Below are 12,946 nucleotides of genomic sequence, written 5' to 3'. Positions count from 1 at the left end.
ATTTTTTTAAAGATTTATTTTTATTTATACAAGAACTGGGGTATAGGCCAGAGGCGTGGGAGGTGAGAGGATTCACCAGAGACAGAGTAGGGAGCAGAACAGGCAGACAGACCGAAGACACTGCTAAGGGTAGCAGCAGGCGAGGCGGGAGAGGTCTGCCGTGCCCTGTGGGTATCTCCCTGGCTGGCCGGGAATCGAACCTGCGCTATAGAGGCTGTAGACAGCTTCACAGCGCTGCGCTAAACCTTCTGTGCCACCGGGGAGGCCCGCCAGATCAGTTTTAAAAGGAGAGAAAAGGAAATAGGAACCAAAGGAAGCTAATTCTAAAAGTACAAGCTGAAAGGTATGTCTAGGTTGCTGAGCAACTGTTTTATTAAAAAAAAAAAAAATCAATAAATCAAGGTCTTTCCTATTTCAGTCATATTACTGCACAACTCTAATTAAAAGAACTCTATAAAAATGAAACAATTAAGCTAGATAAGCTATTTACAGCATCTAAGTGGCCAGGAAAACAAATGGCTTAAAAATTCTCTGGAAAAACATAGTTTCTAAAAAGATTAATTAAACACCTTTTTTCTTTAAAGATTATAATACATAATCCACCAAATAAATGTAACCAAATGACAAAGGGGCAAATAAACTTACCTTAGCACAATGAAGATCCTTATGTTTCTTCAACAATTTATCCGCTTGCTGAATTGCCATTTTATTATTACCATTGTCGAGATAATCTATAAAAAAAAAAACAATCTATGAAAACAGGAAATGCACAGGCTGGTACCAGATAATAAAGTATCATAAAATGTCTCAATTCAGTATTAATAATATCACGGACGTGATTTTGACTCTAAATGTCTAAGATGGTCCATAGTACAATCTTACATTCCTATAGTATATGTAAGTATACATACTATATATATATACACACACACACACACACACACACACACACTCTATATAGTATATATGAGAAATATATGTGAGTTACTTCTCATGCAAAAGCAATATAATCCAGTTTTATCTGCCCTTAATGAAGAATGAAAACTACATTTTTGGTAGTATTTTTACCTGTGGAAAATAAACAGGTCTAGTCATCCAAAACGTAGCACACAGCAGGCCTCCCTAGTGGCCCAAGGGGTTAAGCCCCACACTATGAAGCAATCCTCAGCCTCTGCAGCACGAGGTCCATCCCTGGCCCTCCAGGGAGCAACCCACATGGCACAGCAGACCTCTCCTGTCTCTCCCGCTGCTCCCCTCAGCAGTGTACTTCGGTCAATCTGCCCGTTCTGCTCCCCACTCTATCTCTGGTGAATCCTCTCACCCTCTCGCCCTTCTGGCCTGTACCCTAGTTCTTATATGCATAAATAAATAAATCTTTAAAAAAAAAGTTTTAAAGAGAACAGTGTTTGCTTGTCAAGTCTAAATATAGAAAGATGTCTATCCACAGGTCACCTAACATGACAGTCCCAAAACTACACAGGACAGACGAGGCGCAGACGAGACTATGAGCCAAATGCTGGTGAGAACACAGAGCAACAGTAAATCTCACTCACTGCTGGAGGAACAAAAACTGGCTCAGCCACTCTGGAAGACAATTTGGTACTTTCTTACAAAACTACACATGCTCTTATAATATGACCCAGCAATTGTGTACCATGGACTCTACCCAAAGTAGGTGAAAACTTACCTCGACACAAAAACCTGTACACAAACGTTATAGCAGCTTTGTTCATAATTGTCAACATGTGGAAGCAACCCAGGTGTCCTTCAACAGCAAATGAATAAACTGTGGTATATTTACACAATGAAATATTCAGTGATAAAAAGAAATAAGCTATCAAACCTCAAAGAATGAACCTTAAATGCATAGTGCTAAGTAAAAGAAGTTAATCTGACAAGGCTACACACCGCATGATTCCAACCATAAGACATTATGGAAGAGACAAAATAGACAGTGAAACAATCGATGGTTGCCAGGGGCCCAGGGAGAGGTAAGTGGGTGGAACACAGGGGACTTTCAGGCAGTGACACTAACCTGCACAATAACGTAATGATGGTGACATGTCATGTATGTCCAACCCAGAGAAATGATTAACCAAAACATGAACCCAAATGTAAACTAAACGATGGGCTTTAGTGAACACTGACCTCATGTTGGCTCAGCCACTGAAAACGTGCCGCGCTAACATAAGGTATTAAGCAGCAGAGGAAATGGGGAGAAAGGACGGAAATGTGGGGATAGACAGAACTCTCTGTACTTTCCTCTCATTTTTTTATAAACCTAACTTCACCCTAAAAAATAGTCTACTAATTTTTTAAATGTCTAATAAAAGCAATAATTCATTCCCAAAAAAGAAAAATGGGAAGTGTTATAAATGAGAAACAGGGAAGTAGCAGTCAACTCTAAATATAGAAAAGGTGACTGGACACAAGCCAGCTCACAATCTACTATCACTTCTGGTTCCTCTTTGCTCATCAAAGTCCCATATCAGCACATGACAGAGAAGGCAGAGATAACTCAAAATAATCTGTGGCTCTGGGAGTCGCAAATGCCAGAAATAAACTATCAATTTTTCTCCAGTGACTATTACAACTTTAAACCAACAACCACATGAACATGAGTCCCATCTCTTCATTTTTTTTCAATGCACTTAGTAGTGATAAGCACCAATCATGCTAGGTAAAAAGCTTAAGAAGCTTAAGCTGGAGAGAATCACAATCTAAAAAGGAAGGTCAAAGACCTCAGGTGACGATCCTGGAGAATGACAAAAGCCTAAAAGCATACTATCTTGGCCTGAATATTCAAATATCTAATACAGCTGTTTTTAAAACCTTAGCTCAGTCAGTGGGCTATCATCATTTGTCTTTACAGGATATCTGACATATAGATCAGTTCACTAAATGACATTTCTCTTCCTAATGAATTGATGTTGACCTCAATCTACATCAGTTCTAAGTTACTTCTTGACTCAGTCCTTAAGATTCCAGGTTCAAGGCCTCCCTGGTGGCGCAGGGGTTAAAGTCCCAGTGCTATCGAGCTATTGCCATCCACTGCGGCCTGAGTTCGATCCCCACATGGCACAGCAAACCTCTCCTGTCTCACCTGCTGCTCCCCTGGGCAATGTATTTCAGTAGATTCACCTGTTCTGCTCCCTACTCTGTCTCTGGTGAATCCTCTCTCTGCCCCCCACCTCTGCCCTACACCCCAGTTCTTGTATGCATAAATAAAATCATTAAAAAAAAAAAAGATTCCAGGTTCATAGAACACATCTTGACATCTTCTCAAAGAGTAGACATCTTTGAAGAGACCCAGACTCTGAGGATCTGCCCATAATGGATCACACCAGACAGAGGTCAGGATTGTAGGATACTTAACTCTTTGCTGTGTAGAAGACAAGGCAGATACACTGTTCCTACCTGCTTCTACCCTCTTCAGTGGGGATGCTTTCCAACGCCTCTGCTGAAGGGGTAGGATTGGATGACATGTCTAGACCATGTAATTGCAATCCAATGGGGTGGACATTTGACTCAAGGTAAGTCAGGTTTCCTCCTGGTAATATCTATAATGCTGAAAGGTATAGAGTCGAAAGCTACAGGGAACCTCATTTGGAAGGCAATACATATTTTGAGTCTGAGGTTACCAGTGGCAGTTCTAGAATTTCCGTTTTGAAGGAAGCTTTGGGGATGCAAGCTGGCTGATGGGGAAGTAAAGGAGTTATCACTTGACTTTTTATTCAGATAGCCTATACATAAGAATGAAAACTGTCAATTCTCTATCAAAAACTATGGGAAGAAGCAGGGCTGACTGACCTGAGGCGAGAAGCTAATGACCTCTCCCTCTTCTAGTATTGCTTAGTGTGGTTACAAAACAAATTTGGGGCCTGGGTAAACTGACGAGTAATCAGAAAAGAACAGTCTGAAGAACCAAGCAGAGATTACGGAGCAAAGCAGAGATGAGTACCTGAGGAAGAAGCTTCCAATCCTAAGAGCCTTCCTGTTTCCACAAGGCCCTGGGACACTGCATTCCTGCCTGCCCTGGGCTACCACAGGTGTTTGCAGCAACCCCACCAACGTGAGCTCGTGTCTACAGGTTTCTGCTCCTTGTGCCCAAGAGTGTTGTAACTAAGGCAGTCCACCACATTCAGCCCACTGTCAGGCTCCCCCTTCGGGGGTGCCCAGGTGACTGCTGATTGATAATTGAGTCTTTTGGGAACAATTTATTTTCATTTTACATTACTGACTATGGAATGAAAGTTATGGAATCCCTGGAGAAAACAGGCCAATTAAATATCGATATCCTAGGCCTGTCTTTTTTAGTCAGTCTTTATAAAACTACTTGAGGGTGGTCATGGCTTGGCCCTGAGGACTGTGTTGTAACAATGGGAGCAAGACGAAATCACCCAGGCCAAAGTGGGCCGCAGAAACAATAAGAAATGGTGCACAACGAGGTATGTGAAACGCAGTAAGATATGTCTTCAAAGCATGGGTATCACTTTAATGCTAATATTTTTAGATGGTCCTTGGCAGACAGCACTAATAACACAGTGCGAAAGTGATCTCTTTTCTAAATTTTCCTTTAATTAAGGAGATGGTTTCAGTTTAGTATTAGCCTGGGTTTCATTAATACTTGGTCATGTCTTTTTTAACAGGAAGAAACAGGTCTCCAACTAAGTTTCACAAGTATCAGAATCTAGTAAGACTTCAATAATTGCTTCATTTTCCACTGCATTATTTTTATGTGTCGACGTTCAGCCCCCCCCTGCACCCCCCAACTACCCCCACAATGGGAAGTGAGAAGTTTTGCATTAGTTTAAAAGTCAATTGAGGGCCTCCCTGGTGGTGCAGCGGTTGAGCGCTGGGTTGCGAAGCTGGGTTGCGAAGCTGCCCGCAGCCTCTGAGGCGCCGGTTCGATCCCCGGCTGCTCCCCAGCCACCGGAGGAGGGTCCCGCATGGCGCGCAGACCTCTCCTGCCGCCCGCTGCTCCCCTCAGCAGTGTACTTCGGTCCTTCTGCCTGCTCTGCTCCCCGCTCTGGCTCTGGTGAATTCTCTCACCCTCCTGCGCTTCTGACTGTACCCAGTGCATGTATAAACAAAACAAACAAAGAAAACATGCCTCTATAAAAAAAAAAAAAAAAAAGTCAATTGAGGGCATCCCCGGTGGGGCAGAGGTTGAGCTCTGGGTTGCGAGGCTGCCTGCAGCCTCTGCAGCGCCAGTTCGATCCCCGGCCACCGGGCGAGGGTCCCACATGGCGCGCAGACCTGTCCTGCCACACGCTGCTCCCCTCAGCAGTATACTTCGTCACTCTTCCTATTCTGCTCTCCGCTCTGGCTCTGGTGAATTCTCTCACCCTCCCGCGCTTCTGACTGTACCCAGTGCTTGTATAAATAAATAAATCTTTAAAAAAAAAAAAAAAGTCAATTGAGAGGCCTCCCCGGTGGCGCAGCGGTTGAGCGCTGGGTTGCGAAGCTGCCCGCAGCCTCTGCAGCGCCGGTTCGATCCCCGGCTGCTCCCCGGCCACCGGAGGAGGGTCCCACATGGCGCGCAGACCTCTCCTGCCGCCCGCTGCTCCCCTCAGCAGTGTACTTCGGTCCTTCTGCCTGCTCTGCTCCCCGCTCTGGCTCTGGTGAATTCTCTCACCCTCCCGCGCTTCTGACTGTACCCAGTGCTTTGCATAAATAAATAAATCTTTTTTAAAAAATAAATAAATAAAAGTCAATTGAGGACCTCCATGGTGGTGCAGGAATTAAAGTTTCAGCGCTATCAAGCTATCGCCAGCAACTGGCCAGCAACTGCGGCCTGAGTTTGCACCCCACCCCGTACCCCCCGCCACCAGTGAGCTCACCCACATATGGGGCAAGCAGCAGATCTCTCCTGTCTCGTTGCTGTTCTCCTTAGTAGTGTATCTCAGTAAATCTGGCTGTTCTGCTCCCCACTCTGTCTCTGGTGAATCCACCACACACACCTCTGGCCTACACCCAGTTCTTACGTGCATAAACAAAAGTAAATCTTCAAATAAAAGTCACTTGAGAGAAAGATATTAATAACGGTACAGACAATACTACAGTAGAGCTAAAATCATCAGATTGTGTAAAAGAATGAGAGAAATTTGGGAAACATTGGGTTTAATCATTGACAAGAGACTATCAAAATCTGCTGAATAAGTGACCAAGCCACCCTCCTGGTGACACTTCTGAGAGAAGCTCCTCTTCCATGCAGCTGCAGACAGCAGTGGGCCCTGGCACAGAGGGACCTACTGTCCACTTGCCCTGTGGAAAAGGCCCTAGGGAGGAATCTTGCCCAATAATACTGAGGGAAACTGACAGTCGGGAAGGGAGCAGTAGTGCAAATAAAAAGGAAGGCCTTTAAGTATGTTCTTGCAGCTGCCGTGAAAGTCTCTAGAGTCTGAAATGACAGCCTGTGCAGCTTCTACTTCCTACAAGAGCTTCAGATACTATTAAAAGATATCGCTGCAATTTAGAAAACAAAACTAAATACGAAATAGCTCCACCTTTCAATTACAGTCCTCTGCTTAAAAATTCTAAATGTTCAAGAACAGGAAACTTGCTTTTACCAAGAATACAAACTGCAGGGGAAACATTCTTTCAGTGAACAAGACTGCTAACTACCTACTGCGTGTAAGACTGGGAGTAAGAGGAGTATTCATTTTAAAATGAATGTTGCCTAACTAAAGGCTCATACCTACACTGGCACTCTTACACTGTTCCCCCACGGTATTAAGAATTATCTTTTTAAAATGCAAGCTTGATCGTCCCACTCCCCTGATAAAATCTCTTCTGGGCTTCATGGTGTCTTCTAAAAACTGAAAAATCATTAAAATGGCTTACAAGGCTCTGAGGCCCTCAACACCTATAGCCTCATCTCTGCCATCGATCTCTACATTCCAACTACATAGGCCTTTTCTTAGGTCTTCGAGTAGAACAAGCCCCCCCCCCTTTTTTTAAAGATTGATTTATTTATTCATACAAGCACTGGGTACAGTCAGAAGCGCGGGAGGGTGAGAGAATTCACCAGAGCCAGAGCGGGGAGCAGAACAGGCAGACTGACGAAGTACATTGCTGAGGGGAGCAGCGGGTGGCAGGAGAGGTCTGTGCGCCATGTGGGACCCTCGCGGGCGGCAGCCCTCGTTGCGGGCAGCCTAGCAACCCAGTGCTCAACTGCTGTGCTACCGGGGAGGCCCAAACAAGCCCCTTTAACATATTCTCTCGCCATCACTCTCTCCATCTCATGGCCCGACTAACTACCACCTTCTTTCATGTCCAGAGTAAAACGTCACTTCCACAGGGAAACTTTTCTTGACTTGTCCCCAACAACTGATGCCCATATTGTGTGATCTCAGGGCAACCTGTATTTTTGCCTTCAAAGCTCTTAACACAAATGTAATGATTCTGTGTAACATTATAAAAGTCTGTCGAGACCACAAACTCCTTGGAAACAGAACATCTGTTGTTGAGTATTCACTCATTCCCTACGACTACACTGTGCCTAGCACATATTAGGCCCCCAATAAATAAACTTAATAAAGAAATATAAAAATTGTACAAAACTCTATAGGGAAAATAGGCTTCTAGAAACTGTGTAGTCTATCAGAGAAATAAAAGCCACACACCTAGGAACTGACCACAACAGTCTCAACGAATTGCTAGTGATGACTTCCCACAAATAAGTTAGATTTTTCACGAACTCTTGAACAGATTTTTTATATAACAAAAGTAATGTAAGTCATGGTGGGGGAGGGTGCCCTAACAGCTCATCTGGGCATAACATGAAAGATCTTACTTAGTCTTGTCGCTGTCCTTTGTTCCCCCTGCTCTGGGTACTTTGTGTTCTCTCAGGGCTTTTCTGGGCATTAATATTTTTTTCAAATGGGAGCCTCCCTGGTGGTGCAAGGGGTTAAGACGCAACCTATGAAGCTGTCCGCAGCCACGGCAGCACAAGTTCCATTCTGGGCCAGGGAGCTACCCACATGGCGCAGTGGACCTCTCCTGTCTCGCCTGCTGCTCCCCTCAGCAGTGTATTTCAGTGGAGACGCCTGTTCTGCTCCCTGCTCTGTCTCTGGTGAATCCTCCCTCACACACACCCCTCCACACACACCTCTGTCCTGTACCGCAGATCTTGTACACATAAATAAATAAAATAAATCTTTAGAAATAAATTTTTTCTTTTAAGAATTTTAAATGTTTAACTTTTAAAGTCTAGTCAGAGTTTTTTAAATGGTGAAAATTTCAGAAAAGAAAATAATTTGTGCCAGGTGACTTTTCTATAAAAAGACAAGACTGTCTTCACTCATCATGACACCCTGCCAGCCATGGGGACAGGACAAGACCTGCAGAGCTAACACTGCCCAACAGTGTGGGACTCAGAATAAATACCACATCTGATTGATGACAAGAGTTTTTGCTAATGAACTACACAGGAAAAATTACCTGGAGTTTGGACAGGCACCAAAGGGAAATGTCCTAACTCACCAAAGAAGTGATTATCATTCAGGAAACACAGCTAGGAAATGTGTTATGCCTGATTCAGACCAGAGCAGGCTTGCAAGTCAGTAAAACAGAACAGAAGATCTCAAGTCAGAAAAGTGTGTGTGTGTGTGTGTGTGTGTGTGTGTGTATTCATATGTACTTGTGTATTCTAAAGACTATGGGATATTTTTTCTTTGAAACATCTCTTTCCATTCTGAAATTGCTGACCTAAAGGTACTGCAATTCCTATATTCTATACAAATTTATTTATTTAGTGCCATACATGATCATTACTTCCACCTGTCCCGTCCCCCTAACCACTGAAAACAATTAAAAATTATTAATAATCGTAGAAGAAAGCACTGCTGCTCACCAAGTCACATGAGAGTACAAAATTTGTTAAGAACCACATAGCAGGCCTCCCTGGTGGGGCAAGGGGTTAAGCACTGCACTATGAAGCAATCCGCAGCCTCTGCAGCACGAGTTTGATCCCCAGCCCGCCAGGGAGCAACCCACAGGGCGCAGCAGACCTCTCCTGTCTCGCCCGCTGCTCCCCTCAGCAGTGTACTTCGGTCAATCTGCCTGTTCTGTTCCCCACTGTCTCTGGTGAATCCTCTCACCCCCCGCATCTCTGGCCTGTACCCCAGCTCTTGTATGCATAAATAAATAAATCTTTAAAAAAAAAACAAAAAACACATAGCACAAGAGAATAACTTTAGCAAAGGGAGAATAATAAAGTAGGTGTTCAACTAAGGTCACAGATGGTTTTCAAAAACCGAAAGGGCAATACCCAACTTAGCAATTTATGAATAAGGAGAGGCACTCTGACGATCTTTCTTTAAAAAAAAAATAAAGATTTATTTATTTTTATACAAGAGCTGGGGTACAGGTCAGAGGCACGGGAGGGTGAGAGGATTCACCAGAGACAGAGCGGGGCGCAGAACAGGCAGACTGACTGAAATACACTGCCGAGGGGAGCAGCAGGCAAGACAGGAGATGTCTGTCGGGCCATGTGGGAATCTCTCTGGCCGGCCGGGAATTGAACCCGCGCTGCAGAGGCTGCGAACAGCTCCACAGTGTAACGCTCAACCCATTGCGCCACCAGGGAGGCCCACTCTGAAGATCTTTCAACTAATCTAACTGCTGCACAAAAAAGCTGTTCCAAACATGGACACCAAAAATAGAATTTCAAGCCACCCCACCTGAACCCACCACAATTTCACAATCACTCAGTCCACTCCTACCCTCAACAAGTCAGAAGAGTTGAGGTCACCGGCAAGGTTTCCAACAGTTGTAAAATCCCAAAACTTTGGCAGAACAAGTAACTCTGTACAAATAAAATGATGCTGCTGAATCTGAAACTCGGAAAAGGGCTCAGCTCGCCAGACAGAAGGCCTGTGTTCAAATCTCAGCTCTACGACTAACTGGCTTCAACTCTAAGCAAGTTAGCTCTGGCCTGCGGTTCACTCTGATCATACTGTCGCCTACGGAAAGGATAACTGTCATTGAGCTTTTGGCAAGTCCCACCATGTATGAGCTTGTTCCTCTGCTAAGGAATGTGTGAATTCAAGGAACAATAGTGGTTGGTACTACTGTATTTAAACAACAAAAGCAGGGGTGTACCACTCTGGAGGTCGAAAGTACTTAAGAACAGTCTGTACCATTTCTTTTCCTATTCCTACCAGTGTTTATTCTAATCACCTTGGAATCCCTACAGAAAGTCTCTTCTAATCCTCTTCCCATGTAACCATAACAAAAGCGACATAATTCTGGTTTTAGTTTTGAGAATATGACATGTCATGTGAGGTTAATATATCCTGATGTTTAGTAATACGAAAGGCCAAGTTTTTTCTCATTGGATAGTTCAAAATGCTATTAATTCTAAATGATTTATGGGACACCAAAGGCATTTCCTTTGGTCAAGAACAATTTTGGAAATCTAATTATTGTAAGGAATACTGAATCTTTTTTAATTAATAGAAAACATGTTTGCAGGCAGCTTCTGCATAGAGCCATATAACAAGCCACAAATTGTGAACCCTGGTTTCAGTTCTTACCCTCCATCACTCTTGTGTGTTTTATCCCTGCCCTCTGAAAACATGTACTGGAGGGCATGAGAGTTTGCAGCCCTAGGGAAGTGGAAATCAGAGTCCTAGCTCTGCCACTCACCCCCTGTGAGGCTCTGGCAAGTCAGGTGGAAGTGAGGTGGTTTCTACCATAAATGGTGAAGAGGGTGAGTTTGTACCGTTCACGGGTTCAAAACCTAGTTCCAGCAAATGTTACTGTGCCTTCTTAGACAAATCAAACAAAAATAAAGACCCGGTTTCCTCATCTGTAGGGAACAAAAAGAGAGAACTGGGAGGAAAAAATACCCACTCCTGAGAATGTGTGAAGCTTAAATGAAATAACCCACACAAAAGGCCAAGGACAGTAAATGACATCATTAGCGCTTCAGACAAAGTAGCTATTACTACTACTGCCCACCTCACAGGGTTGTGGCTAGAATGGAATGAGATGTAAGAGTAAATAAAGCATAATACAAATTACAAAATAAAAACAGGACTAATTGTGCCAGAAACAAAAAGTTGCCCCGACCCCTTAAAAAGTGTAATTATCCCAGCCACGTGGAGAAGCCTCCACTTACTAATATCCACACCATATATATATATGTACACACACACACACACACACAAAACACTAGGTCTAATTTTGCAAAACCACTGACCTTGAAGTCTTCTTCACCATTAACAGAGGTAGACCAAGAACACACACTCATCTAAGAGGAAAGGAAATACAAAAGGACCCACTGTCCCATTACAGAAAGTCTCGTTACTCAAAAGGTGTTTCTTCCTGACTGAAATCTGTGATTTTTCACAACCGGGGGGGGGGTGGACAGGATGACATCAAGGTCTTAAAGCCTGCGGGCTGAGGTAATCGCTATGGAGGGGGATCCACGGGGCACACGAGGGACAGCTGCGGAGGAAACCAGGGAGGCTGCATAAAGGAAAAGGCTGCAGCAACCCCGCACACCTCTCTGCCACCGGCAATCACAGTCCTCACACCGCTATTTTGGGCCCAAGACCCTTCCCTCCCCAGCCTCCCACGTGTGCCCGGAGCAGCTGTTTCTCCAGCTAAGAGCTCGGGATCCGAAGCCGCGAATCCCGGCCTGCTTCTGCCTCGATCTGGGTGACCTTGCGTCAGCCCCTTCCCTTCTCTGGACCTGCTTCTCCATGTGCACCGAACACAGCCAGTCAGACAAGCCCCCACGTCCCGTCCAGTAAGTGAAAAGTCGTCAGGAGGCGATTTCCCCTCAAGCAGGGAGTCCCACCCCCACGCCGGGGCCACATTCCACCCGCGGCGCGATGCGGGTGCCCCTCGGTGCGGCCGAAAGAAGGCGGCCCGCGAGCAGCGCAGGCTTCCGCAAGAGTTGGTGTCTCGAGGGGCCTGCCTGTCGCAACCACTGTGCGGACCCGCCGCTGCCCCGCCCGCGCCGCCGCCCGCTCCGGGCTCAGGAAGGCCGGGCCTGCGCCTACGCGAGGCCCCCGGCTGAGGCCTAGAGGCCGCGCGGCCCGCCCCCCGCGCCCGCCAGCCCGGCGCCCGGCCCCTCAGAGCCCCTCCCGGCCCTCTGCCCCGGCCTCGGCAGCCCTCGGCGCGTCGGGTCGGCCGCGGGGTTGGCCCCACACACTCACCGTAAATGGGCCGGAGGCGCCTGTCGTTAGGGTCCTGCACATGGCCCCGCGTCGCCATGATGACAAGCGCAGAACCGCAGTGCGCACGCGCGGGGCCGGCCCCGGGGAAGGGGTTGTTAAAGGGCCAGCACCGATCTCGCTCGTCTATCGCGATAGTCGCGCGACGGCCTCGAACGCGCCTGCGCAGACAGGGAAGCCCACCCCGCCCCCCTCCGCCCCCCTCCGCCCCCCCCCCCCCCCCCCCGCCAGCGGCCGCCTCTTCAATGGGAACTTCCCCGGCCCTGTGCTGAGGGAGGCGGCCTGGCTGGTGGAGGCGGCCGGCGCTGCTGAGAGCGCTTCTGAGTCACCCGCAGGAAGGGAGGGGAGAAACTTGGTCAAAGTTAGGGCTCGGCTGCTCCCGCCTGGCCTCGTGGCCGCTCGTCGTGCAGGACCCGGCTCTGAGTGTGGAGGGAGTCAGACCTGCCCCGGGAATGACCAGGGGAACTGGGGAAAAGGGGACTGATCGGCAGTAACAGTTTGCCAGCAAGTCCTAGAACCCTTCACCCCTCTCCCAGGACCCAGCCAACTCAGAGTCATACTAGATTAATAGTAAGCAAAGTCAATTTTTTGGTAATTAAATCGCTTATAAAGCTGTGCCCAGACACGTGCAAGCTCTTTAAATATTAATGAACAGCCATAGCAGTCCTAATAACACCCTGGATGGTAAATATCTTTTTTTTTTTTAACCCGTGGATTTAGCCATGTAACACTTGTTTTGAGCTCCTGTTAGGTGG

At 46.3% G+C, this 12,946-nt stretch overlaps 1 protein-coding gene across 2 annotated transcripts in view; it reads right to left on the bottom strand.

Moving 5' to 3' along the window:
- NAA25 (N-alpha-acetyltransferase 25, NatB auxiliary subunit) overlaps nt 1-12,280 on the bottom strand; it is a 59,880-nt gene extending 47,600 nt beyond the window's left edge. The window contains exons 1-2 of one of the 2 annotated variants that reach the window (XM_037511142.2): nt 12,174-12,280; nt 646-731 (exon numbers count right to left, since the gene is read on the bottom strand). In XM_037511142.2, the coding sequence (XP_037367039.1) occupies nt 646-731; nt 12,174-12,231 (144 nt within the window). In that variant the 5' untranslated portion in view covers nt 12,232-12,280. Of the gene's footprint in view, nt 1-645; nt 732-11,209; nt 11,866-12,173 lie in introns of those variants that run through there. The other variant, XM_037511143.2, reaches the window with a different exon arrangement.
- Nucleotides 12,281-12,946: the final 666 nt, after the last annotated feature.

Source organism: Talpa occidentalis, unplaced genomic scaffold (genome assembly GCF_014898055.3).
Source record: "Talpa occidentalis isolate TD23 unplaced genomic scaffold, MPIMG_talOcc4v2.1 talOcc4.14, whole genome shotgun sequence".
NCBI lineage: Eukaryota > Metazoa > Chordata > Mammalia > Eulipotyphla > Talpidae > Talpa > Talpa occidentalis.
This window is presented reverse-complemented; position numbering and strand designations above follow the sequence as displayed.